Source organism: Cajanus cajan, chromosome 6 (genome assembly GCF_000230855.2).
Source record: "Cajanus cajan strain Asha chromosome 6, NIPB_CcT2T_4, whole genome shotgun sequence".
NCBI lineage: Eukaryota > Viridiplantae > Streptophyta > Magnoliopsida > Fabales > Fabaceae > Cajanus > Cajanus cajan.
The window spans coordinates 60,731,752-60,759,474 of record NC_138522.1 but is presented as its reverse complement, the minus strand read 5'-3'; the positions used below and the strand labels follow the sequence as shown (position 1 = coordinate 60,759,474).

Genomic DNA, 27,723 nt, shown 5'->3' with positions numbered 1-27,723 from the left:
TTATGTGGATTTACGAATGAATTTCAGTTAAGAGATCTGAAGCGTATTAATTATGAATTAGTGAGTGTAATGTTGACCCTTGCATCATTTTCCCTTACTCTCGTGAACCAATTATCGCGTTTGCTTTGATAAATTTCAATGTAAATTGTCATTTTCTTTCTTCAACCAACCACTACAATGGCGAAAGAGCTTCTGCTGCTGCTGCTGCTGCAGCTGCTTCTCCAAAAACGGTGTCGTTTTGCATTTCCTCTGCCAATGTCGAACCTCGCATTCTCAGATTCGTCTCTTCCCTCTACCTGTTGAATCCTTTCTATAGTTCTACCCGCTCAACTTCTCAACTTAGGTACACTTTGCCTTTTATTTTCTTTCTGATACCTCAAATGTTAGTTTTGGATTTCTCTCCATTTTCCGCGTTTGCGTTTTCGGCGTTTGCTTCCACTGTACTCCGCTCCGGGAAATTCTTGGTCTGTGACCGTTTTTCTTACTCTGCAGTGTTCGTCAATGTTATATTAATTGTGTTAAAAAAATATTAGGAGAGGAAACAATTCTCACCATTCCTTAATTCATTCCACAATTTCTATTTCTCTAGGTTTCTCGCTACCATACCTGATTCTTCAACCTTCGTACGTAAGTTAATGCAATCGTTTCTTACTTGTTGCTATTGTGCACATTATTACAATGCTGTATCCTACAATGAGAATGAGAATGAGACAGAGTTTTGCCTACAAGCAATCAAGCATATGTACTTTTTGAGCAACTTCCGCTGACATTTTAGTTAATTCCTTCTGATGTACCATTACATTTCAGTAATCGGTTTCTTAGCTTTGAAATTTGACATGGTTTAGTATTCGCCATTTTTTCTTTGCAATTTTTTTTTTGTTTTGGAAAGAATTGAACATGCTTGTCCTTTTGTATCCAGGAGAGGGAAATATATTACTAATTGATGACATGGAGCAGTATGAAATACTTGAGCAAATTGGAAAAGGTGCTTTTGGTTCTGCTCTTCTTGTGAAGCATAAGCATGAGAAGAAAAAGTGAGAATCGAACTTATGTTACTGTCGTTATTTTCCCTTTCAGCGTCTATATCATCTCCTGCTAATTCATCCGAGTTTTTCAACTTTTTCACGCCAATTATGTAGATATGTGCTGAAGAAGATTCGCCTTGCCCGCCAAACTGAGCGCTCTCGTAGGTCTGCACACCAGGAGGTTTGTGCTTAATTGCGTTTCAGAAAATGGACTAACTAAACATCTTGTGTTGTTTTCTAGAATCTTCCTTTCTGGGCTTGTGTTCTGCTACATGGTTTTGTCTTCCTATTGCACCTTTTTTTGTTTGTGTGCTGTGCTCTAGACTCGAGAAATTTCATTTTCTAATAGGCTGAAAGAAGTTTCAAACCTCAATATGAATTAGGCTGTAAACTTAACAACTTCTGTTGTATCAAAACATTTGATGCGAAATATTTGTGGATATGATTCAGTATGTTATTCATTTCTTTTTTTCTTTTGATCTGTTTAGATGGAGCTCCTCTCCAAATTAAGAAATCCATTTATTGTGGAGTATAAAGATTCATGGGTAGAAAAGGTATGTGGTTCGTGACTTCTACTTCTCTTCACCTCCTCAGTTAATTTCAAGAAGTCAAGAATGGTTTCTACAAGGCACTTGGCCCGTTAAGCTTCTAGTGGTTGATTCCATGAAGTTTTAACTCTACATGAAGTATTAAATCTCTACATGAAGTATTAAATCTCTACATTTGCATTATAAAATATTTCATGAAGTTTTAACTCTTGCTAAGACTAATGTATTGTTTCATTCGCCTTAATAAAAATAAATTGGTGTCTCCATTTATGGGTTAGTTTGTATCTTCGATGGATATGTACAGTAATTTGACTAAGACTAGGAATGTAGCTTTGTTAATAGTTAAGATTTAAGTTTATTCTCTTTTTTGGATCATTATTTCAGCTATTACCTTTTATTATTATGTTTTTTCTTTTTTTGTTGATTGTTGATGGATGACATATTAACCTAACTTCCTTCTCAGGGTTGCTATGTGTGCATAATTATAGGTTATTGTGAGGGTGGAGACATGTAAGTGTCTTTTCTCAGATTTTTACTCGCTTACAATTTATGGTTCTGTATTCTTTCACCTGGCTATTTTAATAATTCGGTCTTTAATATTGTTTTAAAAAATATCATTGATGAAACATAGGGCGGAAGCTATAAAGAAAGCTAGTGGTGTTATGTTTCCTGAGGAGGTTATGTCTGATTTTGTTTTTCCTTGCAGAAATTATAAATCTTTATGTCTCTTTTCCTTCAGATATGAATATTCTTTTTTCATTAAATGAGATAATATTTATATTTGGACTTTTAAAATCTAAAATGGTCATCTGTTTGCAGAAACTGTGTAAGTGGCTTGTTCAACTTCTCATGGCACTTGATTACTTGCATGTGAACCATATTCTTCATCGTGATGTCAAGGTTAGCCACAGAATCTTCTGTGTTTAGTGACAAAATTCATATTTGAATCTAAATTCCTTCAAGCAATATATTAATGAGAATTACATGATTCTATCAGTGTTCAAATATATTCTTGACAAAAGATCATGACATACGCCTTGGTAAGTTATTTTATTGTTCCTTTAATAAAGCATAGTCACAAAGAAGCTATAGATGGTTACAAGTTTGCTTATAAGTGATCAATGATGAATCAGGTGATTTTGGACTTGCCAAAATGTTGACTTCAGATGATCTAACTTCCTCTGTAAGAAATATTTAATCTAAGAACTGAGTTTACCTTCGTGATTGTAACTTCTGTATGGTCATCATCAATATCAATATTGTCTTGTAATTTAGGTTGTGGGAACTCCTAGCTACATGTGCCCTGAGCTCCTTGCCGATATTCCTTACGGTTCTAAATCAGATATTTGGTCCTTGGGTAATTACTCATATATTAAGGTTATTTTTTTCTTGATAAGTTTTGTTGTTATCTAGTTGACTGTGTATTCATGATCTTTGAAATTGGTTGTTCAGGATGTTGTATATATGAAATGACGTCTCTTAAGCCTGCATTCAAAGCATTTGTAAGTTTTCCTCTATAATCAGAAGATTTTTCTTGTCTGTATCTCATCTTCTTGGAAATGATTTAATTATTTCATTGCTGCTGTCGTGTTACCATTTTTCTCCTTGTTATCAATCAGATACAATGTCTGCATATCAATTTCACTATTATCGGTTGAATTTGGTTCTTTTAAAGTGAGGGGTGCACTCTAGAATACAGGATAAATTGTGGAGTTATAATTGTTGACTTAAATCAACTGCATAGATTTTATCAACTTTATAGTTTGTTATGTATGCGCCTCATAACTAATAAGTTGTTAAAATCTGCTGTGTTAGTTTTTAAATCAATGGTTATAACACTGCACTTTATTCACTAAAGATTAAAATACACTCCGCTTTAAACCAGCCAAATCCCGTTACATTACCTAGTTTGATCATGTTTTTGTGCTCTATTTACTGACCAATACATTCAAATCCAAAAAATTACTGTCTGATTTGATATATTTTGAGCTTATGTCTTTTTTTATGACTTTCTTAATTGATTATCAGCTGCACTTGTCTAGCTTCATGGCTATACATAATTACATATATTATCTCTCGAAGGCTTAAAACTACTTGCATTTTCTGCTTTTATATATTTTCGGCAAACGTTGCTTTTTTATTAAATTATATATATATAATTGTCTTTCAATTTTTTCGAACAGGATATACAATCCCTGATTAACAAGATTAACAAGTCCATAGTGGCTCCATTGCCAACAAAATATTCTGGTGCATTGTAAGTCCTTGTTTCTTTTGTCACAGTTACTTTGGCTAACATTGTCAGTTACAAATTGCATTGTCATGTCTTAATGCTGTTAAATTTGGAATTTTTATTGACCTAATGCCTAAAATTGTCCTAACTAAGCAGCTTTAAGCAAAGACAAATCTCATTGAAAGTGAGGTTTCTTATAAATTAATCTCAATCAATTAGTTATATCATGAACTGTATGATTGTTCTTAACAATTTTTTATTTCATTTTTGGCAGTCGAGGTCTTGTTAAAAGCATGCTGCGGAAAAATCCAGAGCTTAGGCCTAGTGTATGTATAAAAGTTCTCCTCTGAATAATTCAATTCAATTTAATGGTGCAGCATCTAGTACCATGTACCATTTTGGGGACGGGTTGGCTTGGTGATGGGTTCCACATTAAACGTTATGAGAAATTTCTTTAATATATTACCTAGAAATTTTACCTATTTTCTCCATTCATATAAACAAATCCTCCATTGTGAAAGAATAATTATAATTTTTTCATTAAATCAATAATAAATTTGTCACTTACATAGGCAACTAGGTATCTTAATGAGTAAAGATTGGTTAAACATTTGTAATATTTTAAAGCAGTCTGCTGAAATTTAATAAACTCTGTAATAAGTGATTCTACATTATCGGAACCAGACTTAATTTATTTGGATAGATTTATTGAGAAATAGAAATTGGGTAAAAAACTGGTCAGGTGTTCAGTTCATTTAACCTTAAGACCAAATGGTCACAATTAGTCAAATCGATCTAAAACATGTGAATAACATTTTTTTTTTGTAATTTTTAATTCAAAAAATTGTGTTTAGCAAAATAAAGGCTTACACGAAATGCACATTGTTATTATTTAGTCTCACACACGAGGTCAACACATACTGTTATCAATTTTTTAATCTTGTAGGGCATGTAATTTGATCATTTTACGCTAATTTAAATATTGTTTAGGCTAAATTTTACTTTTGGTGTTCTATCTTATTTTTTAAAAAAAATTCATTTTGATCCTCTATAAAGAAAGAATCATTTTTATCCTTCATCTTTTAAATTTGGGTCTATTTTGGTCCTTTTGAAATAATGATTTTATTTATTTATTTGAGATATGATTTTAAATCTGTTTTTTTTTTCCTGATTTTAGATGTGGAAATTGTCTTGTTAGATTCACCAACATCAAAACTATGAAACTGAATTTATGTTCAAACCAAAAAAGACTAAATATAATAAAATTGTGTGAAAAATAAATCACATGAGCAACTAAAAAAGAATTTGATATTAGATTTTCTTTTTTAATTTTCAGTTGCTTGTTGAATACATTTGTATGCAATTTTTATCATATTTATGACTTTTTTAGTTTGAACATCAATTAAATATAATAATTTTTATGTAAGTGAATCTAATGAAACAAATTTCACATCTCAAATCAATCATTCAAGGATTCAAAATCGTGTTTCAAAATAAAAAATGATGACTGTTTTGGAAGGACTAAATTGACCAAAATTTAAAAATAAAAGACTAAAATTATAATTTAACTTATTGTTTACTAACCTGATTTCTTGTAATTTTATTTTAGTCTATTATATAATATGTTAAAAATATTAAAAATATATTTGATTATCGCTGGTTTACGCTTTAACTAGAGATAGATCAATGAACCGTGAACCAGTGAGTACCTTTGTCAATTCAGTGATTGATCTAGCTTTTAAATTAATGCCTTGTTTTTCAAGTTTGGAGACAGACTATTAAATGACATTGGTTGTGAAGGGGTCTTCTGTAACCATGCTTTCTTGCTTATTTTCTTTCATGTGCTTCTGGATGCAGGCGGCAGAGCTACTTGGGCACCAACATCTTCAACCTTATGTTCTTAAGGTCCATCTTAAAATCAATAGCCCAAGGCGAAATACATTGCCAGGTCATTGGCCAGAATCCAATTACATAAAGAAAACTAGATTTTTGAAGTCAGAAGCTGATCCTGTTTCCCTCTCTGGGTATAAGTGGCATTCTTTTAGCAATGATCGGACTTTAAACCCTAGTGTATCAAGAGCAGAACAAGATTCTCTATGCTCTACGCTAGAGATAGACTGTACTACTGATAATTTAAATCAAAGATTTGCTGAACTTTGTGTTGGAGACAACCATGACGTGAAGTCACTCCATAAGCCAGCTGTTTCCAAAAATTCCAGTAATGCCAAGACTCCTAAACTAACTGCATCAAAAGCTTCTGCCACCTCCAAGAAATTAACGGTGCCCTCAAAGAATCATAAGACGGTAAGGCAAGCTGGAATCAATCATGTTTTAATGTTTTCCACACGGTATATCATGAACAAACTTAAGCATTCCACTTCTATTGAGTGGGTTGTTTTACGATGAACTACTGCGCTTGTAATAACTGTGTAACGGTATTATCCAATTAAGAATTTTAGATGCCTGACTTTCTGAAGTCTATGGTTGCAGCTTCCTGTTTCACACAATACGAAACAACCAGTCCATACAACTCGCCGAGTATCATTGCCATTGCCAAAAAGTTGTGCCATTCAGCAGCCTCCTCGTAGGTCCAGTATTGGTTTACTTGACCATGTAAACTCGCCCAATATTTCAGTTAACTCTCCCCGTATTGATAGGATAGCAGAATTCCCATTAGCATCATATGAAGATCCATTGTTTCCTGTCAATAGATCTTCACCAAACTCGGTGCAGGGGTCCTCAGGCTCTCCTCCTTGTGGCAATGATTCAACTTTGATAGACAAATGCACAATCAAGGTATGTGACACAGCCTATGTTAGGCCAGGTTGTACAGATGCTTGGCAGGGAATCAAGCGCAGCATATACAAAAGTGGCTCATCTGATCAAAATGCAACTGCTGGAGCATCAAGCCACAACTCTTCAGACTTGCATCACCGACAATTTGATACGTCGTCATTTCAACAAAGGGCTGAAGCCTTAGAAGGCTTGCTTGAATTTAGTGCAAGATTACTACAGCAGGAAAGGTATGGAGAACTCGGAGTTTTATTAAAACCTTTTGGGCCAGGGAAAGCTTCCCCAAGGGAAACTGCTATTTGGTTGAGCAAGAGTTTCAAAGAGAACACTTTCAACCGGGAACAATCCATCTAAACTGCTGCAATATCTCAGAGTCATGTTTGTAGAGTTCGGTGTTTCTCCTCACACTTACATTTAGACAGCTGATTTTTATAGGCAACAATGTGTTTTCAATTACCCACTATTTCACTTACTGAACAATGATAACTCTCACTTTCAATCTGTTGAATGAGAAAGAAGGTAGATCTTTTCATGACTTGATAGCATTACCTATCTGACCAGAATTAACTAAAATGATAAATTTTAGAAACGTTTTATAACTTTTTATTTCAATTCACACTTCACAGCTGTTGTATTGTCCTTCCCATTAAAGACAAAATTTAGATGTACTTCTATAGATGTTTTTGATGTTATCTAATCAACATTAGTTTTAAATAAGTAATCTATAAAATAAAGGTGATAACTTATGAGTTATTGAAATAAAACATCAATTAATTAGATAATCACACCCTACAACACTTACAAATTGCATGAGTTTTATCATTTCATTAATGATTGAGTTGTTAATCTGGCATCCTACCATACACCAGACTTTTGCTGCAAAGTAGATGGGATGAAATTGCGTTGCTCAATCAAAGTCAGAAGGGCTACAAAGCGTTTTATAATGATATATGACAAGCATTAGGTTCAAAATTGAATTACTAGCTTGTTCTGTAACTCAGCAGGAGAATTCAATAATAGGAATCAGTAGTGACCGAGCTGCTACCAAAGGAATCGCGTCTGCTGTCCTTCATTGACCCATGAAGATTGATAACCCAATGGTCCAGGCTTCCATGATCGTAGCGTAACGAGTTTGAAAAAAGATTTTGTCTTGGGCCATTCAATGGGTATTCCACAGACTTGCCTTTGTGCCTCGTTCCCTGTTTGGGTCGTTGTTTCGGTTCACTCTGCGACCTTGCTTTTGCCCTTGAAGATTCTGTCTTGTTCATGTAATTTGGTGACAATGATTGGCGGTGAGTCACTGAATGGCGCTGAGAAGTTGATAAGGCCATTGTCGTTGGGTTAATTTCAGACATAATTAGAGTATTCTTGTATTGGTTTTGTCGTTTAGAAACAACCGGCAGATGCTTGGAATAGAATGTCATGGAATCACGCTCTCTGCTCTTAACATGCGAACCATCTAGAGGGCCACTTCTGCTTTTCAAAACCTCCAACATTTCTTCCACACTCATATCCCATGAATCCTACACATAATAACCATATTACAAGTATTATCTAGAATGCAGCATAACGTAACATCTAACTAAAAATTAGCCAAAAAAAGCTGTAATAGGATGAACTTTCATTAGCATTTACGTCTAAATTGAATATAGTGGTTTTATGTTTCTGTTACTTAAATAACCATACTATATCAATCTTCAGATGCAAATATTGTTTAGAATCTGGATCTTACTTTATTTTCTTCTGTTATAAAATCACTGAAGTGTGTAACTTCTGTATGTTGCGGAGGCTGTTTCCCGAGGAGGTTAGCTTCCTCTGCCATCTGAATTCTGTGAATCCGAGCTCTAACTTGTATGGCCATTAACGCATGCATGCCACGCAGTGTAGCAGTGGTTTGTTTCCTCACAAGGTGACCCCTCACCAGTGCCTGCAACTTGACTAATCCCTTTAAAGCATGCAATGCTCTCTTTGCCTGAAAATTGTAAGAAAATCTATTAAATTGTAAGGTTACAACATTAAAGAGAAAAAGCTTATATAGACGTGGCCATAAAATATTCACCAAATATGAGCGAAAGCCAGCTTGAATCTTTATAGCAGCTTTGTTTTTATCTCTAGAAGCCTTGGCCAGCGGTGTTGGAAGACGCCTTGGAGTCTTGGCTTCCAATAAGGCTTGTATTTGCAGTTTGGCAGAGTCACCTGAGTCAAAAGATCTTGAAAATTTATGCCCTGCTACCTTGCTTGTTATTCTTCCACCTGTTAGCTTCCCGAAGCTCCATCTGCGCTTCACTTTGGAACTCACAATCTGACTCCCCTTGTTGACACTCTTATCCTCAGGGCAGAACCCATCGATCTTCTTGAGTTTCTCTTCTTTCTTCCCTAGAAGGAAGTTTCTAATCCATTTGCTCGCCTTCCCCATTTCTTGTTTTCTGTTCCAAAACACCAGTTAATGAGACCTAGCAAGTCAACTGAACAAGCCACGGAGCTTCTGATATACTACCCAGAAAAGGAATTAGATACACACGTGCATTAAATACACTGCATTCTTCTACTGTTCTACTTGTTCACCGTGACTCTTTTTCGGTTCTTGTGCTGCTATTTAACAATTCATTGCTGGCTTTGGCCTGCAAATTAAGCTTTCTCTGTTAAAGCCACTTGCCACCCTCGTGGAGCTTCCTCAATATAATTCGAGGAGCTTTCCACTTCAACGTTGCCTCAGCTTGATCGTCAAGAGCTGTAATTTTTTCTGACTTCAGTAATTGTTAAGGGACCGTGCTGTGAAAATAATTAATAAATAAATAAAATCTTTCTTTCTCACTTTTTTTAATCAGGATCTACTAGCTGGTTGTGGTAGAGTAAACATACATTCAAATATTCAATGACAGTGCCTCTCTATAGAAATAAGAAGGTGGAAATGTCACGGTTTTATAACCTTTTTTTTTTTTTTTGCTTCTTTGAGGCTTAATACGGGATTCAAGGGCCATGCATGGTTTGTACGCAAGTGTACGTCGAGGCAATAAAGATCTTAAGAAAATCAATTAATACGATAAAAAAAAAAAATTCTATTCCATGGAGAAATTATTGTATTGTTTGAAACTATGTATTTACTGTTTCAGTTAATCTCAGAGTGATGCATAATCAAATTTTATTAACTCATTTTCATAGACTGAAAAATCAAATACATGTTATACGAAAATTGACCGGGATCACGAAAATGTGGTGCTTCTATGATGGAAGATGAATTAGAGAAAGGTGAACACTGATCACTATGGTATTTAGTTGTTTAGTTCAACTCAACATTTATCACCCGGATGTTAATGTCGAAGATAAATAAATTGACACAAACTACTTAAGTATGCGTGTTGACTTCGAATTCATCTCTACGCTGTTGTACTCTTTTGGGTTTGGCTCTGATTTAGTCAAGAGTATACAGCGGTAGCTACTCCGAAAATACAAGACTTCAAGAGCCTTTCACTTCTACTCACTAAAAGAAATAGGATTAACATTTACTTAATACAACTTGGATGAAGAAAAGAAAGACATTAGAAAAAAAAAATGAGTAAACAATCACGAGTCAATTTGTTATCTAATTATGCTGTTGTACTTTTGCTTATTTTCCGGTTCTCTGTATCCTCTTTGTCGACCAAGCGTGTGTTTGGATTTCATTTTGGAAAGCAATTTTTTTTACTCTCTCCACGTCCAACAATGAATTTGGACTGAAGTTATTATTTGTTACTTTTACTCAAACGTGAAAATCCACGTTTGGAATTCAATACAAACACGCACTAATTCATCCATATCAATAAAAAAAAATAGATCAAGTTTTTTTTTTTTTTTTAATATATCTTTGTCATCCAGTTCAACAATCTACATGTGAATGTCCTTTTCAGTATTACATATTTTTGATTAAATATGTGTTGCAGAATTTAAATAAATATTTACGTGTTATTTTTTTATTAGAAAACTTAACGGCGAGAATGATAGAAATTTGTTCTTAAAATAAATTTAAAAAAATGGAGTCTTTTGTTAATTTTCATTCTGCAATTGTTTGAATCTTGTACGCCAGAATAAGAATTTTGTATGTGGTTTTATGCGTGGGAAATTCCCTTCTCATAAGTTACGCTATTTTTTAATTAATAAAATCACACTTAATAAGTTTATTCTTTACAATTTTGTGTCACGAATTGTAGCTCATTAAATATTTAATGTATTTAAATGAAATACATTATAGCTTGACGTTGGGTGTCTTTTGTTGATGGTGCCTGCAGCGAATACAACCCCAATTATTTTATCCTTCTCAACATCCCCATATTTGTTATTTCTTAATGTACCAAGCCCAAAGCAAGTGTGGCTGTAGTTTAGTGGTAAGAATTCCACGTTGTGGCCGTGGAGACCTGGGCTCGAATCCCAGCAGCCACAATTAAATACTTTTTAACTTGAAACAAATTTAGATTTTGTTTTAAACATATGATCGCTTAGGTAGGCTTGGAACTAAAGTCACCAATTCAACTACTACGTCAAGGTGACATTGGACTTTCTACCTCTCACTCTCAGGCCCAATGGATCCCTTCTTTCTCTCTTCCTGAACCTTTTTTTTCTTCTTTTTAAAAGTTAAAACTAGTGGTATAATAAGCTCACATGGGCGGAGATGAATATTGTGCATAAATGGGTGCATATATGGATCACTTATTTCTTCCAAAACAAAATACTACCAATACACGGAGGACACATTGAAAAAAAGAAGAAAAAAAGAAAAAAAACCGGAAATTGTGAATTACTCAGCGATGCGTCTCTTTGTCTGACTCACTTGTTCTTGACTTGAACGCCAGATTTGGCAGCAATGATGACAGAGGTAGCCATGTTGAGGAACAATCCATGCTCCACGACGCCTTCGAGAGCCGAAATTTCAGCGCCAGCGGCCAATGCATCCCTAATTGGAGTCTTGAAGTACAAATCGACGATGTAATTGGAATTATCGGTGACGTAGGGTTTCCCACTCTCCTCCAATCTCAATTTGGCATCGCATCCTTCTTCCTTGAACAGTTCCTGGAGCCTCACCAGATTGTACTTCCAGCAGAACTGAACCACCTCCACCGGCATGGCCAGGCCGCTGCCGCCGAGGCCCTCCACCAGCTTGGTGTCGTCGGCCACCACGATGAACTTGTCGGAGGCGGCCTCGACCATCTTCTCGCGGAGGAGGGCGCCGCCGCGGCCTTTGACGAGGTTGAGGTCGGGGTCCACCTCGTCGGCGCCGTCGATGGCGAGATCGAGGCGGGGATTGTCGTCGAGGACGGAGAGGGGGATGCCGAGGGAGCGGGCCTGCTCCTCGGTGCGCTTGGAGGTGGGGACGCCGACGATGTTGGTGAGGTGGCCGGAGGCGAGGAGGGAGCCGAGCTTGGCGACGACGAAGGCGGCGGTGGAGCCGGTGCCGAGGCCGAGGACCATGCCGCTCTTGACGGACTCGACGGCCTTGTCGGCGGCGAGCCTCTTGAGGTCGTCCTGCGTGAGGGTGATGGCGCGGATGGCGTGGGGGCGGGTGCGCAGGTTAAGGGAGGCGGGGGTGCGCAGGATAAGGCGCGTGGAGGCGTTGTGGTTTGCGGATGAGAGGGATGGGGCTGAGGGGATGGATAAGGAGGCCATTGAAGAGGTTTTGTGATCTTAAGCCACACTCACCCAGGTTTGTTTGCTTTGGTTGGCCCTTTTTCATTACTTTATCTATCTCTTCAAACTTCTCATTGGGTGGGTTGCTTTTGTTTCTTGGATGGACATGAAATTGAAACCTCCTCCTCATTCCTTCACCTACCTTTTTTCTGCTTTTCTTCCCCTTATCTCTATATTTTTAATGAATAAATACTCCTCCATTAATTGCTTCTATTATATATCATATTCAATAAATTGTAATAATAATAATAATAATAATAATAATAATAATGCATTATTTAATGATTATTTATATATATATTAACATATACATTGTATATAAATTATAATAATTAACAATTTTTTTTAAGTAATGATGATTATTGTTACGAAATATTTATTATTAAAGGTAGTAATTAATTTTTATCAGACAATCATGAATGTACAAGATAATTATTTTTCTTTTGATATAACTTATTTCATACTAAATATATAAAAAAATTGAACATATACATTATTATAAATTTTTTTAGCCAAAATATTTTCATGAAATTTTATGAAATGAAAGTGATTTTAGAGCTGTTCTTCTCTTACTTTTTTAGTCTAACATTTTCATTATTATTTTAAAATTAAACTTTAATATATATTAAAAATTATCAATGCTAAAAAAATATTGTAGTTAAAAGTATATGAATAAATTTATAATAAATAAATAATTTTTTGATATAAAATTGAAGTTTAGATTTATGATAAATAATTTATATTTTTATATATTTTTTTTTAATTATTTTTTTGAGGGAATTTATATGTAAATATTCAAGAATATGAGATTTTAAAAATATTAAATAATTATTAAAATGATATATTTAAAAAGCTAGAAAGTCAAAAATGTTGAAATAAATATAAAAATGATACCTAGTAATAATATTTTAATTCTAAAGATAAAATATACTTATTTTGATATAAGTTACTACTTGCTAGATAATACATCATACATTATCTTAATTATATAATAATTGTTTTGACCTGATGATAAAAACTTAGGTAAATATGTTGAATCTTATTAATGAGATGATTGTAATTATGATGAATAAAATAAAGGGACAAAACTTGTGTCCATATTTTGTTTAAGAAAAGTGATTTTTTTTAAAATAAATGAGAATTGCTTTATAAAAAAACCTATGTTTTTATTTTTTAAAAAAAGTAATTAAGACAAACACAGAAAAAGTAAAAAAAAAAAACTTATTTTATTAAATAATAATCACTTTATATATATATATATATATATATATATATATATATATATATATATATATAAAGTTCAAACAATTACCATATCTTGATATTATGTGATCTTATACATGAGGGATTATCTAATAATGCTCCAAACATCAAATAACAGTTTATGATATTCTTATTTTGTTTTTGTTCATTTGATCAACTTTTATATCTTATCTGGCCAGAAAATGAGCTTTTAGTATCTTATTTTTTCAAAAAAAATAAAATAGTATGCTTAAAATATTTTAAAATTTGTATTTTTTTTGAATTAATCTTATAATGCACCTTTGTATGTGTCCTTATATTTTTTAAAATGTTCATTTTAATCCTTTCAATTCTTATATTTTGATTGATTTCACCTTTTTTAGACAAAAATTATTTTTAATTTTATGATACAATTTTGATTTTTTTTATTAATTCAAGACTTGAAACTTGACCTTTTATTTTAATATTTTTTTTATTAAAATTATTAATATATATATATATATATGAAAATGAAATATTTGAATTTAATAAGGATATTTTTATATATATTATAATTTATGATAAATTGAGATTTTTTACATTTGTGTATGAATTATAAGGATCATGTTGAATAAAAAATTCCTAGAATTTCTCACTACTTTGTCAAATAATTTTTTTTGTATTTTTTTAAAGTTATTTTAATTTTTACAAAACAATTCAAAGTACGCATCAATATTTGATAAGAAAAAAAATTAATTAATTATCTAAATCATTTATTTGTTAATAACACATCACTTAATATAAAATAAAAAAAAAATTCACACTGTATATTATTTTTATTAATTTAAAAAATTGAGTATACCATGACACCCTAATTTATCGGTAGAGAAATAACTCCGTATATGTAACGCAATCTTTTAAAAAGAAGCAAGATTTTCATCGGTTGCCTTTTATCAATTTCCATAAATTAATGCTAACAAATATTTGACGCCCGGTCCTTTGTGGTTTCTGCTCCGCTATCTCTCGCATTGTTATTGAAAGCATGGAGAGCGCAGTGCCCTGTTGCGGCGATAAAAGCATAGTACAAGAATTCTTTAAAGTTTTCCTGCTCCAAACAGGTTCTTCCCAGTTGGTATACTCTTATCTCTCTCTTTTGCTTTCAATTCTTGCAGTCTTTTCTTATTTATGCATTATGTCTTTCTCTAGTGTCAAAGAATCACAAAAACAAGGTATTATTTGATACAATGTACAATAACTCGTCTGTAATTGTATTATGCTGCTTTCAACAAGGTATTCATCAGAGCGAATTCACTTGATCAACAAAACAATTTAAACTAAATTAATTAGATTGGTTGATATTTGATTTTACTCTGATCTTTAATCAATGGGTGCATTTTTTCCCCTAAATGGAATGAGAGAAATAATATTTTCTCCCTGCTCTTGTTTTTTTTTTGTTACCTCTTTTTTTTTTTTGTTTTTTTCTTACTCTCCCTTCTCTTGCTTGATAATTGATTTCTTAAACATGATATTCTATAAGCATGTTTTTAGTTTCTAATAAATTTATTTTTAATCTCTCAGATAAAATTACATGTTTTAACCCCTCAAATTACAAATAATATATCTGAAAGTGTCATAATAAAATATTTATACAGTTGAGTTTAATATTGAAACATTTATACACCATCAATTGAGTTTAATGTAATTTAATGTGATGTTTTCATTAATAAAATTCTAGTACAATATTTGACAAACTCAAACAAAAATTTGAGTTTAAGAATTAAAATAGATTTTTTTTGAAATTATAATAACTTAAAAGATTAGTTTTAAATTTGAGAGACTGAAAAAATCATCTTAAATAACTAGAAACATATTTAAATCTATTTTATATTATAAATTAGAATATATAATTTAGATAAAAAAAATCTTTCACTATTCTCTGAATTAAATATTTTTAATAATTTTCTTTTGATGTGCATTTCATGTTAATTGAGCAATTAGCTGAATTTTTTTTTTCTTAATCATATCAAATTATCTTTCGTTTTTTTTTTTTTTTTATAGAGGGATTATCTTTCTTTATCTAATTAAAAATTGTAATTCCCTATATATAAAAATTCGAATAGCTACATTGGATGACAATATTTTTAGGAATCATTCATTAACGATAATATTTTTAAGGAATTTCTAATCTTATCAATTTCAATCTATTCTTTTCATCATTATTTCTATATTGAATTTTAATATTTTTAATAAATTATCAATAATAAATAACCTTGTATCACAGTATAATTTTTTTATTGTAAATTTAAAATAGTTTTAAAATATTTAATTATTACAAGTTTCAATTATAATTTATATATTCGAATAATTTGTTACAACTATTGATATTTGTGATGAACAGTTTAAATTGTGATGAAAGTTATTTTTAATTATTGATAATCTTTTCTAAAAAAAAGTTATTGAAATTTCATTTAGAAAAAATTATAAAAGTAATAGCTTAAAATGATTAACTTAGGCCTAATGTAGGTTAGGTTATAGGCTCTTGTTGAGTAGAATGGTTATTTTCATTCCTAACTAATATAGATGTCAAACAACTCGATAATATTAAAAGAAAAAGTTAGTACATCAATATATTTCTTAAAAATTTAAATTATTTATGTAGTATTTATAAATACATGTAATATTTGTATTAATATGTGATATATATAGTAATATATGAGACATTTGCATTAACGAATTGAATTATTTGATATATATGAATTATCTGAATATTAATATAAATTTAAAATGATTGTTTACAATCATGTCAAGTATAGTTTGGTTTGATGAAGGGTTACAATTCTTAACATTTTCAAAATTTGAGGACTAAAATTTGTGAAAAAGTTATTTAAGGGTAAATTGTGACCGTAATAGTTTAGTGTACAAAATATAATTAAACACAATGTTTTATTTGTATTTTAATGGACAATTGACAAAGAGATATAATTCACAATATTATTAAAATTCGAGGGCAAAATTTGTGAGAAAATAAAAGTTTGTGACACAAAATATAATAAAGCCTATAAAATAATATCTAAAAGAGAGTCCCATTTAAGTGTGCTGTGTTGTTTAATTTATAGTGTAGGAGGAATTGTTAACCACAATTTAAAACAACTTTCATATTCTCTTGAATAGGTTTTAATGTTTGCTAATTTTGTCTGATATTTTATGCTTAGCAAATGTCAATTTTGTGTAATTGACAGTGATACTCATGGGGATTTGTTCGTTTTTTAGAAATTACCCACATCTTTCACCAAGTTCTTCAATGGAATCACGCCATGCAAGACAACTCTTGTAGACCATGATAGAAATTTCTGGGATATTTACTTGGAGAAAATCGAGGGTCGCTTGGTTTTTAAAAATGGGTGGCAGCAATTTGCCAAGGAGAAAGGTTTAGAAGAAGAGGACTTCTTGGTTTTTCAGTATGATGGCAAGTCTACGTTTAATGTGAAGATATTTTCGAGAACCGGATGCAGGAAAGTAGCTGCACCTTCAAGTTGTGAAAAGATTGTTCCCTCTGTGATTTTGAATAAGGATTCTGATCTGCGTAGTAATAAAATTCAGCGCGGTTGTAAACGGAAACACTCATCGCCAAGTCTCAAAACAAATGAGAAATTAGTGTTAAAGGAATCAAATGAGAAGTCAGTGTTAGAGGAAACAGATGAGAAATCAGTGTTAGAGGGTCAGTTGTTTACTTTAAGTATTTGTATTGCCTCATCTCATTGTTATCCTTAAGCTAAAGGCAACTCTATGTCCTTAATGTTCATAGGTATACGTCCATCCGAAGAATCTCGGTGCAAACCAACAAGAGTTGCTGAAGAAAATGATAACCACCATGAGAAGAAACCTTGTCTGACCAAGTGTGTTCCATTGCAGAATCCTCATTTTCAGATATATTTTGATGCTGCTTGGAGACTTAAAAAAGTGGTTAGTATAAAGATGTTTCACACTATCATTCAATCATAATTCACCAAGTATAATAAATTTATTATTGACTTTTACAAAAATTACTTAAAAAATTATAAGTATTATATGTTCGATGATAATGTGTAAAACAATTTTACTTAAATGAAAATGTTTGTTTCAGTAATTGGCACTGAACTGTATTTTCAGAATAGTGCATTTTATGAGGAGAAATTACTTTCCCATATTATGTATGTAGATGGTGTAGAACATTATAGGAATGTGCTCAGATAAGTTGAAAGCAACTTTAAAGCGTACCAAATACACTATAACCAAAATCATTTTTTTTAATGATTTTTGAGTATGCAATCTTTAAGAAAAAGAGGAAAGCAAATAACAAACATAATTTGCCGAATATGTATCTAACATGGATAGTGTCTCCCCACAGTTGATTTTCAACTCATCATACCTTGACTTTGAGATAATGTAGGATATATATTCTTGCTCAATTCGGTTTCTGTAATAAAATAGTTTGGTGAGTTAGATTGGATGATATAATTGGTGTTGGTGGGATGCAGGAACTTCCAAGAAGAGTGCTGAGGAAAATGAATATCAAGTTGATGCCGAATAGGATCATAAATCTGAGAGATGAGAATGACACATTATGGCCGGTGATCATTACTGCAGGGTTCGGAGATCGTTATTTTTTGGGAAGTGGATGGTCTGTTTTCCAGCGGAGTAACAACATTCAAGAAGGCCAACAATGTGATTTTCAGTTTGTTGTTGACAAAGCAAACGTAGTCCAAGAAATGCTAGTGCGCGTACATTCAAAATGCACTATGAGTTGGGTGGACTGTAAATAATTTAGGTCATGGCTGCTTATTTTGCATATTGGGTCTGGGCTGTGACTTTTTAAATTTTTTGATAATTTTACAATCTATCTATTCATCAAACACCTTGCAGGTGTGTTATCCCTGTGAGCTTACTTGGTTAACAGGGTTACGATGTGATAGTTGCATCTGGAGAGAGATGCGGATAAGATGTTTTTGCTTTATATATGTTTTACTTGTAAGTTGTTAATTCTATACCATTGCCATCAAGACCAAGGTGTACTCATTTCATCACGACTCTTTCGAATTTGTACACACTTTTAGCACAAGCCTATAAATTTGCTGAATTATTTGTTCCTGAAACCTATTAAAAGTATATTTCAGATACTAGCGTGCAAAAACGTGAAATTTTGTGAGACCGGTAAATCCCTATTACATGCAGAATAAAATGGGTCTCGGAACTTAAGTCTTTTCATTTTTCAAAGGATGTGCACATATTTTTTAAACAATTGTTCAAATACGAATGGAAGACATCGGTTATGGCATTAAAACCACCCCATTGTAAAGTAGCTACTATAGTAGGACAACATCAATCAAATGCAAATAACTTCCGGGAGAAACAAATCCATAGAGGGAAATACTACCCCGGAAAGTTCAAATGCTTCAAAAGATATTTCAGTACAATTGAACTTGATCATTTAGTAACATTGTATAGGAGATAGAACACAAGTTGCAATAGGCTGCCAAAAGAATAAGTAAAACCTCTAGCTAAGGCAAGTTGATAAAATAATTTAAAATCTAGGCTGTCCCACATAACTTTTCTAATTCTATTGAAAACATTGACCAGTATGAATAACAATACTGTTATGTATGGTGTTTAATTGTACACCCAAACCATGAAGTTTTAGTTTGCCTCCTCCTTTAGATGATATTCATCCACGGTGATGGGATTCTTTTAACGGTATAGACAAATTTAATTTCATTTCTTAAACTGAGAAGAAATGTAGACATAAAAAATTTGCTCAATTAAGCTCGCAATTTACCTATATTTCATTTAGATTTAGCATAGAAGTCAATGCTACCGATTTGCAGCCGGGAAGTAGACCGAATATCTCTAACTGCCAGAAACCTAAACCTGCAAAGACAAACTTTTTGTGATTTGGAAAGAATAAGAATTTGAGAGATTCATCGGATGCCAATTAATAATCAATCATAAAATCACAATCTCGACCATGAACTAAACCACGTAAATGCAATTAATACATGTAACCTTCTACTCTTAATTGCCATCTCACTTTAGAATATATTCATTTGAAGGTCATGTTTACTAAAAAAATAATTTATAAAATGAAATTAATCATTACATTTAAATAAGGTATAGATAAAGGAAAAATGATAAAGTTAATTATCATTTTCTAATTTTGTGAGCCCAGCATATGTAGACTTACCACAAATAAAAATAATTAAAATATAAAAAGAACAAGAATCTTTGAAATAAAATTCTTAACTCATGTTTAAATTTTATACAAAAAAAAAAAAAAACTATTCATTTGTCGAAATGTTTCAAAACTCTTTGTATAAGCTATTTTAAGAGAAGTATATACTTTTTAAACGGTTTAAAAGATAAGCATATACATTATTTTTGTTCCATAAAGTATAAAACATAATAATTATTTTAATAAAGAAAAATAGATTCAACTGGTTTACTCTATCATCCCCAGTCCCCACTTCCAAAGTTTTCGCTCAAGTTTCTCCAGTGAGTTATGGTATATTACCTGAAAACATTACACGGGAAACTTGCAGAACTGATTATGTATGTTCTGCGCTGGAAACGGTCTTCAAAGAACTGAGAGGCTTGCTTGTCCAAAACTTGCCAGCTGATCCCGTCATCACTGCTCCCTTCAAGAACCCTGAGAACGAAACATACCAGTTACTAAGGAAAAAAAGACAGACTTTAACAGAATATGCAACTGGTTGCTGACAGGTAGATCAAAAGCAGGACACACTCGTATGGCACAATTGGCTTAGCTCAGCTTGGATTCCATGTTATTTTTAAGGATTTGATTTTGATAAAATGACAGCATAAATTTTATACTACCAATAGCTATAGTGTGCCAGCTGTTTAAAAAACATTTTAAGTCTATTCTGAAAGTAAAATTGAAGTTACTACAGTCAAGTAAGACAGTAAGTTTTAAATTACTACAATTAAATTTAAACAATTTATTCAAGGTTAATCATATGTGGAGGGAGAAGTAGTTGCATTACTTTAATTTGGAATGATGAAGCTTACTAGGATTGGAGAACGCTAAAAGGTAAGGCAGAGTAACTTGACTAAATTAATAATAATAACAACAATAACAATGGAAAGAATCAGGAGTAGTTTAGCATATATATCCCATTATTCTCGTACCAGTCCATTGGATCCCTTTCTGGTGCATCATTAGCTGACATCAACTCATATGCTACAAGCTCAACCATCTTGTTATCAAATGTTCTATACATGATCCAACAACCTACACAGTCAGATGTATAACAATATTTTGAAATCAGCATCAAGAAAGCAGTGTCTGCACCTTTAAAATGAGGCGGAAAATAGCAATAAAACGAAATTACACTTTTGACACTAGCATTTTGGTAAGGAATGGAAATCTCTGAACATTATTTATCTAACAAAACGGGAGCATAGTCCCTCAGAACAGAGAAAAGTCCTCTGGAAAACAATTATTCAGAAACAGAAAAGATAAAAATAAATAAATAAATAAATACCAAGGACTATAAACATTCAGCATTCTCCTTCCACAAGCCTCCTCATTGATACACTGCCGGATATTAAATCAAGTACGGAAACGGGGATAAGTATATACTTACCCATCCCATACTCGTACTTGCTTTCAATTTCTAGAATTTTATTTTATTTTTTTAAAATTTACTTAACATTTATGTAATTCTTACTTTATTTTAAATTTATGTAAAAAAAAAACTTAATGTAATCTTGTAATTGCTACTCTATGTTGAAATTCTTATTTTTTAAATATTTTTTGAAAAAAAATAAATTTTGAACAGATACAAGGTGAGTACAGAAATATCCAATACCCGACGAGAACGAAGATGAGAACACAAATTTCACTTTCGTCAAATATGGGAATGGGGATGAATATAGGGTACGAGAACAGAGACAGTGAAACCTGTATCCGTCCCGTCTCGTTGCCATGCCTAGTTGAACCTACCATACCACCCATTATCAGACTATTCGCATGTCTAATTTTGCAAACTTCATACTTGAGATATATGGGCCTTATCACAAGTGAGGTGTATTGAAGATATAGTGGGTGTTAGGGAACAACTTATTTATCATAAATAATTGCTCACCTCTAGAGCTAGTTTTTGGGTTTAAGTTAGGTTCAAACCCAAATTCTAAGATGATATTAGAACTTATCATTGTGATTGTTATCAGGCCATTCTTTAGCTATCCACAGATCTAGTCCTACAAACTTGATAATCGAGATATCTAGTCCTCAACAAGAGTGTATTAAAGGTCCCACACAATGAGTGTTTAGGAATAACTTATCTCTTAGAAATAATTGCTTATTTTTCAAAAAATTTATTATGAAGTCAATAAAAATAAACAATTATATGTTCAAAATTAGTTGAACCAAACAGACGCATAGACTAGTAATATGACATTATGACTAAAATAGTGTATATAAGTGAGAGACCAACCCTCACCTCTAGAGTTTAGCTTTTGGTGTCGAGTTAGACCCAAAATCCAAAATTTAAGAATAACTACGGATTATTTTTCATTAATCTTAGAATCTATGTCTTTAAAGACAGAATACAAACAACGCAAAACTCCAAAGAATGAGTGATTTAACATGGAATTACATTTACATAACAGTGCAGAGAAACCAACTAGACAAAGTCAATTTACTAACATTTAGTAGCTTAAAACTATAAATTGTAAGTGGGGTGGTTTCCACACAATCTATTTATAAAATAAGATTGATGGTAAGGAAATATAAATGAGAAGATTGAAGGACTAGGACAAAATACTTGCAAAGAAAAATACCAAGCCACGTAGTCACCATATGATAAGATAGTTGGATGTAGCTGGCAGAAAAATCATCCACTATGGAGTTACAATAAATAAAATATCCATTAATAAAGTTTCTTCAAGAATGGAAGTATATATAGTATAATCATATGGTAGGTGACATATGGCAACTTGTTCTTTTTCTAATGGGAGAGTAGAAATCATGCTTTTCCATTGCCGGTGAAATAAAGCAACACCTTAATATATTCTATAGAATTATGTGTAAGCTTGAACTAGAATCTGTTCTAAGTTATTTATTTGGTTAACTATACCTTTTGCTCCATTCGGTTCTTCCCATTTAGAATTTCGAGTTCCATCAAATGCTGCTGTTATCTGAAATTTGATAAAACAGGAACAACTTTATGGATGCTATAGGGCACAAGTATGGTAAACATATAAAAAAGCCAGCTATATACAAACTCACAATCCCAAAAGGCAACTCCTCTGAACTTGCAATGGCTGAACCGGAATGTATTCTATTTAACTTTAGAAGTGGCAACAGAAACATATCTTTCCCATAGTTTTCACACTTGTTAAGATTGTAAATCATGTCATCCAGGGCATCTAGCGCAACAGGCAATGCTAAAGAAGTTACTACAGGGTCACCAACCAAACAAATTTCAACTCTCCCATCTGTATTCACCTTCTCCAGTGAAAGAGCACCAAGTAATTCATCAAAAGATGGCAACAGTTTCTGAAATTTTGGGTCATCTAGAACTGAACTGATGGAGGCCCTTCTTGTTTTATAGGGGAAATTGCGAAGATCCAAGAGAATTCCTTTGGTAATCCTGAGTACTTCAACAGCTTCAGACTTTGTTAGTTCTTCCCCAACAAATTGATAAAGGATAGGATGGAATGCATTATAAATCCTTGTCACATGCTCATCTATGCACAAACGAACGGGGCAAGTAGAAGAACTTAGATTATCAGAACCAAATTCTAATCTGGATTTACGCCATTCCTCATTCCCACTTCTTCTTCCAGGTAATGAGAGTGACTCATCCTCTTCAGCATGTAAACTCCTCTCGAGTTCTTTGTTTTCTTCCATATCACGGGCTTCAATAATTGAAAGTAGTTGAGATGCAAAGCCTCTTCGACTTTCTTTTGTTATATTAGCGAGTACAGTTGACAAAGAAGGCTCTGTAACCATAGTACGTCGAGATAGGACCTCAATTTTGAAAAAGATACAAAAATTCATCATAAATCATAAGCAAAACAGGATCCTTGTGCATGTGAAAAAAAGCTTTCATATCAAGAGAACAAAGAGAAAGAACAAGCATAAATTGTAAAACCTACCTCATGCCACTTCCTTGTGTATCGTTTGGTGACATCATAAACACCATCTTTCGCTATGGCTATTACATAATCCAATTTTTTCCCCCACCTATGCCATATATTTTAAAAATAAAAATAAAAATGAGGAAACATGAAATCAAGATGGACTCCTAATGAGGACAAAAACAACTATTTTCTCACTGTCTATTAGATGGATGATAGCAATGAATACAGTAAAGAGAAAGTGATGCATAAATGAATAATACCCTTTTTCATATAATAATGGTTTGTCATAGATTCCTTCACATGGGTCAAGATGCATCCATCTGTAAGATTGTAGATCTTCAGAAACAAAAACGTCTGCCCAGAAATAGTTTTAAGAGCAGTTTATGATAACCAGCAACTTTTGTGTTTACCTTCCCAAGAATTGAGAGAAGCACTCTGTCCAAACATGATCTGTGAAGTCCAAGATCTGGAGATCAACCAAAGTCAGTGACAGGAAACCCATTCCTCAAAAATCACAAGAAAAACAAGCACATGTATACCCTAGGTTGAGAATATATGCAAAGAAAAGTTTAACAGACTTCAATTTTCCATAGATAAAGTTCACTGGCAAAACTGTACTGACATCATTACACAATACCCAATCATTCCATATGTATCAACAAACACCAGCACCAAAATACTGTAAAGGGCAACGTGTTCCTGATAAGAAAATGAGCTAAATTCAAGAATTGAATTTAGACTTACAAGTCTATACCTTGGCTATCTTTTTCTTACAGATAGGAATTTAATTAGAATATCAAGCATAACTTCTTTTTTTTTTTATCCTAATACATGTGAACTGAACATATATTTCATGTAAGTAAAACTAAAAATTAAACCAGTTACCAAAGGACAAGATTTTGTCAAGTAGATGTTTAACACAAGACATTTGGCACTTCATTTGTAATATCAGAATCATCATGTGCCATGCCACAAAATATGTAGCTCAAAGATTAAAACTAAAAATAACCAGAAAAATAAACAGACTGAATTAAATCAAGATACAGACCAGACGTGACTCATAGCCAAAAGCTCGACAATAGAGTGTAAAACAATTGGCCCATTCCCCACAGCGGCCCTCTCTTGTTTCCACAAGCTGCAGAGTTAACGAGAATGGAACATCAGTATCCAAAGTAAATGTGATTGGCATAGCAGTTGGATTGGCAGTTGATCAAATGTAAATTATAACAATTTGACATGAATTGAATACCTTTATTGGATCATTGTACCGAGGGAAGCGAGTTGGTTTGGAGCAAAAGGTGCAGCTGGGTTGTGAAAAGATAGATGTGAATAACAGGAAAAATCTATAAGTTAGTGAACATGAGCAAAAACTTTCTAAAATGCTTTATAAGCGAAAGGACAAAATCCAAGTAAGAATGACCAAACTAATTTGTTATCACCAGATCTCCTAACTGTAAAATGTAAATAGATATGTAATATGTAATGGAGGAATAATTCCATTCATATAAAAATAGGATTTGCTAGCAAAGACCTGTTCTACATAAAATCAAACAGGAAACAGTTTGTTTTTCTTGATAAATATAATTCTTTCAAATTTAAAGAAACTATTAAGTTAATATAGTAAAAATATGTTGCAGGCATATCCGTTGATTAACTATATCTTAAAGAAGGTTTACAATTAGTTCAAATGCATGTCATAAGAAAATTAAGATATATATAATTATGGTAATTAGCAAAGTCATTTTCCTTATTTCAGTATAAGGAAAATGGAGTAATTTCTCACTAAAGCAGACATTCAATGTTCATACCGATAGAGTTCAACCCTAGAAGCTCCATAAAGAGTCTCAGGAGGAAGTGGAGTCGTCATGCCCTGGCCTACAGTTTGGTTGCCACAATCATGACAAGATGGTGAATTCACCCATCTATTTGACAAGAACAAGAAAAAGAAAGAAAGAAGAAGAAAAGAATCAGATGCAAATGGAAAAAGAGAACAGGTATACAGTGACAAAGTAAAATATATAACTCAGCCACGAACATTGCATGAATTGTATTTGAGTTAGATCACAGATAAGTCAGCAATTTAATGAAGCATGAGACCTATGGTCTACTTTGTTCTTCCCTTATGGAGTTATTGTCCATTGAAATGTTTGGTTCATTTGGAACTAATTAAAGCAGAATAGCCAACATAATAACCAGTTTAAACCTGAAGGATTGTTTGAACCAAAACAGAAGCTGCAGCAGGAAAGCATGATCTTGTTCTATTTTCGATGGCTTGAAGTTTCCCTCCTGGAAAAAGTTTATCAGGCTTACTGATTTATAAAAGCATAATAGGAAAGGCTATGCTTATGAAATGGCAACAGCATTGCAATCCACACACAGTGCTTGTCAAAATGAAGAAAAAGTCTAATTCCAAGGTAAATGAATTTCTACAATAGTTGTACAGAGTTACAGTAAAAGAGCTGGTTTTAGTTAACACTATTAAAATCCTCTAAAATGAAACTACACATTTGTCCTATGAATTAAGATGTTCTCTTGAAAGAGAAATATAAATGCTCTTACCTTGGCCAAAGAGACCAATGCTTTCTCTTCGAGCTCTTCCACAGGAACGGACTTCCGAGCAGCCTCCTGGCGCTTTTCATCCTCATACTGCAATACATCAAAACGTTGAGCACATGGAAGGATGGAATCAGTTGTGATATTACCCCTGTTTGCATAAACTTTTTTATAAGCACTTATAGGAGAAATAAATAAGAAAGTAAAATGAATTCAACTTCTCCCATAAGTTAAAATCAACTTGTGTACTTAATTTTATAGAACCTTTCTCTTTTACGCGGTTAATTTTAACTTATGAGAAAAACTTGATTCATTTTACCTTCTAATTTTCTTCCCTTATAGTTGCTTATAATAAGGACAACATGGAAGACCGTTTGTTAGAGAGTTAGAGTTTATCTACTTCACTAAAACAAACCCTGGTTTTCACATGCTAAGCAGCTCCATGAACCAAATATCGTGCTCTCCTTATTCAAAAGAAATTAAAAAGATAAAAATATTTGCAAATCAAAAAGGTGAAAAATACCATGAGTACTTGACTAACGTAGGGCCGTACTCTACTCTCAAATTGTTGAGGATTTTGGTTCGCCACATACTGCTGCAACATAAGCGCTTCCTCCTCTGCCTGCACGGATGACGCATATAGAAACGCTATCCATTTCCGAAATTGATGACAGTGAACAGAGAATAGGTGAAACCTGCAAGAGTCTGGCCAATTCCTCATCGGATTTCAACAAATCAGCAGCGCTTGGTTCTGGTTGAGGCTCGGAGTCGTTGACCGAGACGAGTCGTAGTTTATCAGAAATGGCGATGAGATCAGAGTCATCGAGCAGTGGAGTATCTTGTTCGGCTCCATAAAGCTATGCAGTTCAAGAAAAGAATCAATGTTTAGGAATACGCAATTAAGCATGCGGAAATTTAGGAGAGGAATCAGAACCTTTTGCTGGTGAGGTGGAACGGAAGTGAGAGAGTAAAGCTGGAATTGAAAAACCTGCAACAGTGGAATAATGAATGAGTTAGATTTTTGTTTGATAGTGAAATTGAGTTGTGAGAAAGATGGAGAAAGAGGAGCACTTCGAAGCCATCGTCGGTGTCGTAATGGAGATCAAAGTCAGAGTCGTTGTGGAACACCTGAAACCTGCGCGCCACCATATTCTTTCTCTCTCTCTCTCTCTCTTCGACCGCAACTACTCCGTGGAATCAAAACAGAACCTACACTTATACTTTAACTCCTTTTCTTCCAAGCAAGTTATGGAAACTAAGGTATAATAATCTATTACTACATTTTATTAGTTTTTTAATTTTAAAATATAAATAATTATAATTAATGATCTTTCGTTTAATCTTTTTCACCAAAGCAAACGAGACATAATAGTATTATTAGTAAATTATATTATATGTTATAACACCTTTTTTCACTAGATCATGAAAAAACAAACACGGTACGTGAACATTTTATATATAAACAAATGTTTTCCTGGCTAAAATATTACATTTCATATTTATTAAGTAGCTATTTATATTTAAAAAATAAATTTTAATTTAAACTTTATTT

The 27,723-nt window shown here is 32.8% G+C and overlaps 5 protein-coding genes and 1 non-coding gene across 18 annotated transcripts; 3 read left to right on the top strand and 3 right to left on the bottom strand.

Moving 5' to 3' along the window:
• Window positions 1–39: 39 nt before the first annotated feature.
• NEK2 (NIMA-related kinase 2) lies at window positions 40–7,134 on the top strand. 4 transcript variants are annotated; one of them, XM_083059212.1, is made up of 16 exons: window positions 69–343; window positions 590–627; window positions 920–1,034; window positions 1,140–1,206; window positions 1,514–1,579; window positions 2,037–2,083; window positions 2,205–2,250; window positions 2,393–2,473; window positions 2,571–2,613; window positions 2,707–2,756; window positions 2,849–2,930; window positions 3,026–3,075; window positions 3,757–3,830; window positions 4,081–4,132; window positions 5,664–6,110; window positions 6,297–7,134. In XM_083059212.1, the coding sequence occupies exons 3-16, from the start codon at window positions 949–951 to the stop codon at window positions 6,951–6,953; spliced, it is 1,848 nt and encodes a 615-aa protein (XP_082915338.1). In that variant the 5' UTR covers window positions 69–343; window positions 590–627; window positions 920–948; the 3' UTR covers window positions 6,954–7,134. The 4 variants fall into 4 exon arrangements, with proteins under 4 accessions (XP_082915339.1, XP_082915338.1, XP_020213730.2 ...); XM_083059213.1 differs by lacking the exons at window positions 69–343; window positions 590–627 and adding an exon at window positions 40–60; XM_020358141.3 differs by lacking the exon at window positions 590–627.
• Window positions 7,135–7,313: 179 nt separating this feature from the next.
• LOC109795778 (protein IQ-DOMAIN 19) lies at window positions 7,314–10,064 on the bottom strand. Of its 2 annotated transcripts, XM_083059214.1 has the most exons (4): window positions 9,121–10,064; window positions 8,659–9,025; window positions 8,332–8,571; window positions 7,314–8,122 (listed from the first exon to the last, which is right to left on the bottom strand). In XM_083059214.1, exons 2-4 carry the CDS (start codon window positions 9,013–9,015, stop codon window positions 7,610–7,612), a joined length of 1,110 nt encoding a protein of 369 aa, XP_082915340.1. In that variant the 5' UTR covers window positions 9,016–9,025; window positions 9,121–10,064; the 3' UTR covers window positions 7,314–7,609. The 2 variants fall into 2 exon arrangements, with proteins under 2 accessions (XP_082915340.1, XP_020210907.1); XM_020355318.3 differs by having other exon boundaries at window positions 7,315–8,122; window positions 8,659–10,062.
• Window positions 10,065–10,943: 879 nt separating this feature from the next.
• Window positions 10,944–11,015, top strand: TRNAH-GUG (transfer RNA histidin (anticodon GUG)). The gene has a single exon. It is a non-coding gene; the product is annotated as a tRNA-His (tRNA).
• Window positions 11,016–11,251: 236 nt separating this feature from the next.
• Window positions 11,252–12,394, bottom strand: EMB3119 (Ribose 5-phosphate isomerase, type A protein). The gene has a single exon (XM_020355388.3). The coding sequence runs from the start codon at window positions 12,234–12,236 to the stop codon at window positions 11,400–11,402; it is 837 nt and encodes a 278-aa protein (XP_020210977.1). The 5' UTR covers window positions 12,237–12,394; the 3' UTR covers window positions 11,252–11,399.
• A 1,693-nt stretch (window positions 12,395–14,087) lies between these two features.
• Window positions 14,088–18,610, top strand: LOC109795839 (putative B3 domain-containing protein At5g66980). The gene is made up of 4 exons (XM_020355389.3): window positions 14,088–14,610; window positions 16,749–17,196; window positions 17,284–17,441; window positions 17,996–18,610. The coding sequence occupies exons 1-4, from the start codon at window positions 14,521–14,523 to the stop codon at window positions 18,278–18,280; spliced, it is 981 nt and encodes a 326-aa protein (XP_020210978.2). The 5' UTR covers window positions 14,088–14,520; the 3' UTR covers window positions 18,281–18,610.
• On the bottom strand, window positions 17,109–27,399 carry PNG1 (peptide-N-glycanase 1). 9 transcript variants are annotated; one of them, XR_014427590.1, is made up of 19 exons: window positions 27,243–27,399; window positions 27,106–27,159; window positions 26,867–27,028; window positions 26,695–26,793; window positions 26,178–26,264; window positions 25,822–25,904; window positions 25,427–25,540; window positions 24,868–24,922; window positions 24,667–24,753; window positions 24,029–24,084; window positions 23,879–23,938; window positions 23,634–23,721; window positions 22,762–23,505; window positions 22,610–22,670; window positions 20,658–20,760; window positions 20,023–20,157; window positions 19,291–19,395; window positions 17,887–17,934; window positions 17,109–17,429 (listed from the first exon to the last, which is right to left on the bottom strand). XR_014427590.1 is itself a non-coding variant. In XM_020355384.3 (18 exons), the coding sequence occupies exons 1-17, from the start codon at window positions 27,318–27,320 to the stop codon at window positions 19,298–19,300; spliced, it is 2,151 nt and encodes a 716-aa protein (XP_020210973.1). In that variant the 5' UTR covers window positions 27,321–27,399; the 3' UTR covers window positions 17,109–17,429; window positions 19,291–19,297. The 9 variants fall into 9 exon arrangements, 5 of the variants coding, with proteins under 5 accessions (XP_020210973.1, XP_020210974.1, XP_020210975.1 ...); XR_014427589.1 differs by having other exon boundaries at window positions 19,291–19,382; XR_003804043.2 differs by lacking the exon at window positions 17,887–17,934.
• Between the last annotated feature and the right edge of the window lie 324 nt (window positions 27,400–27,723).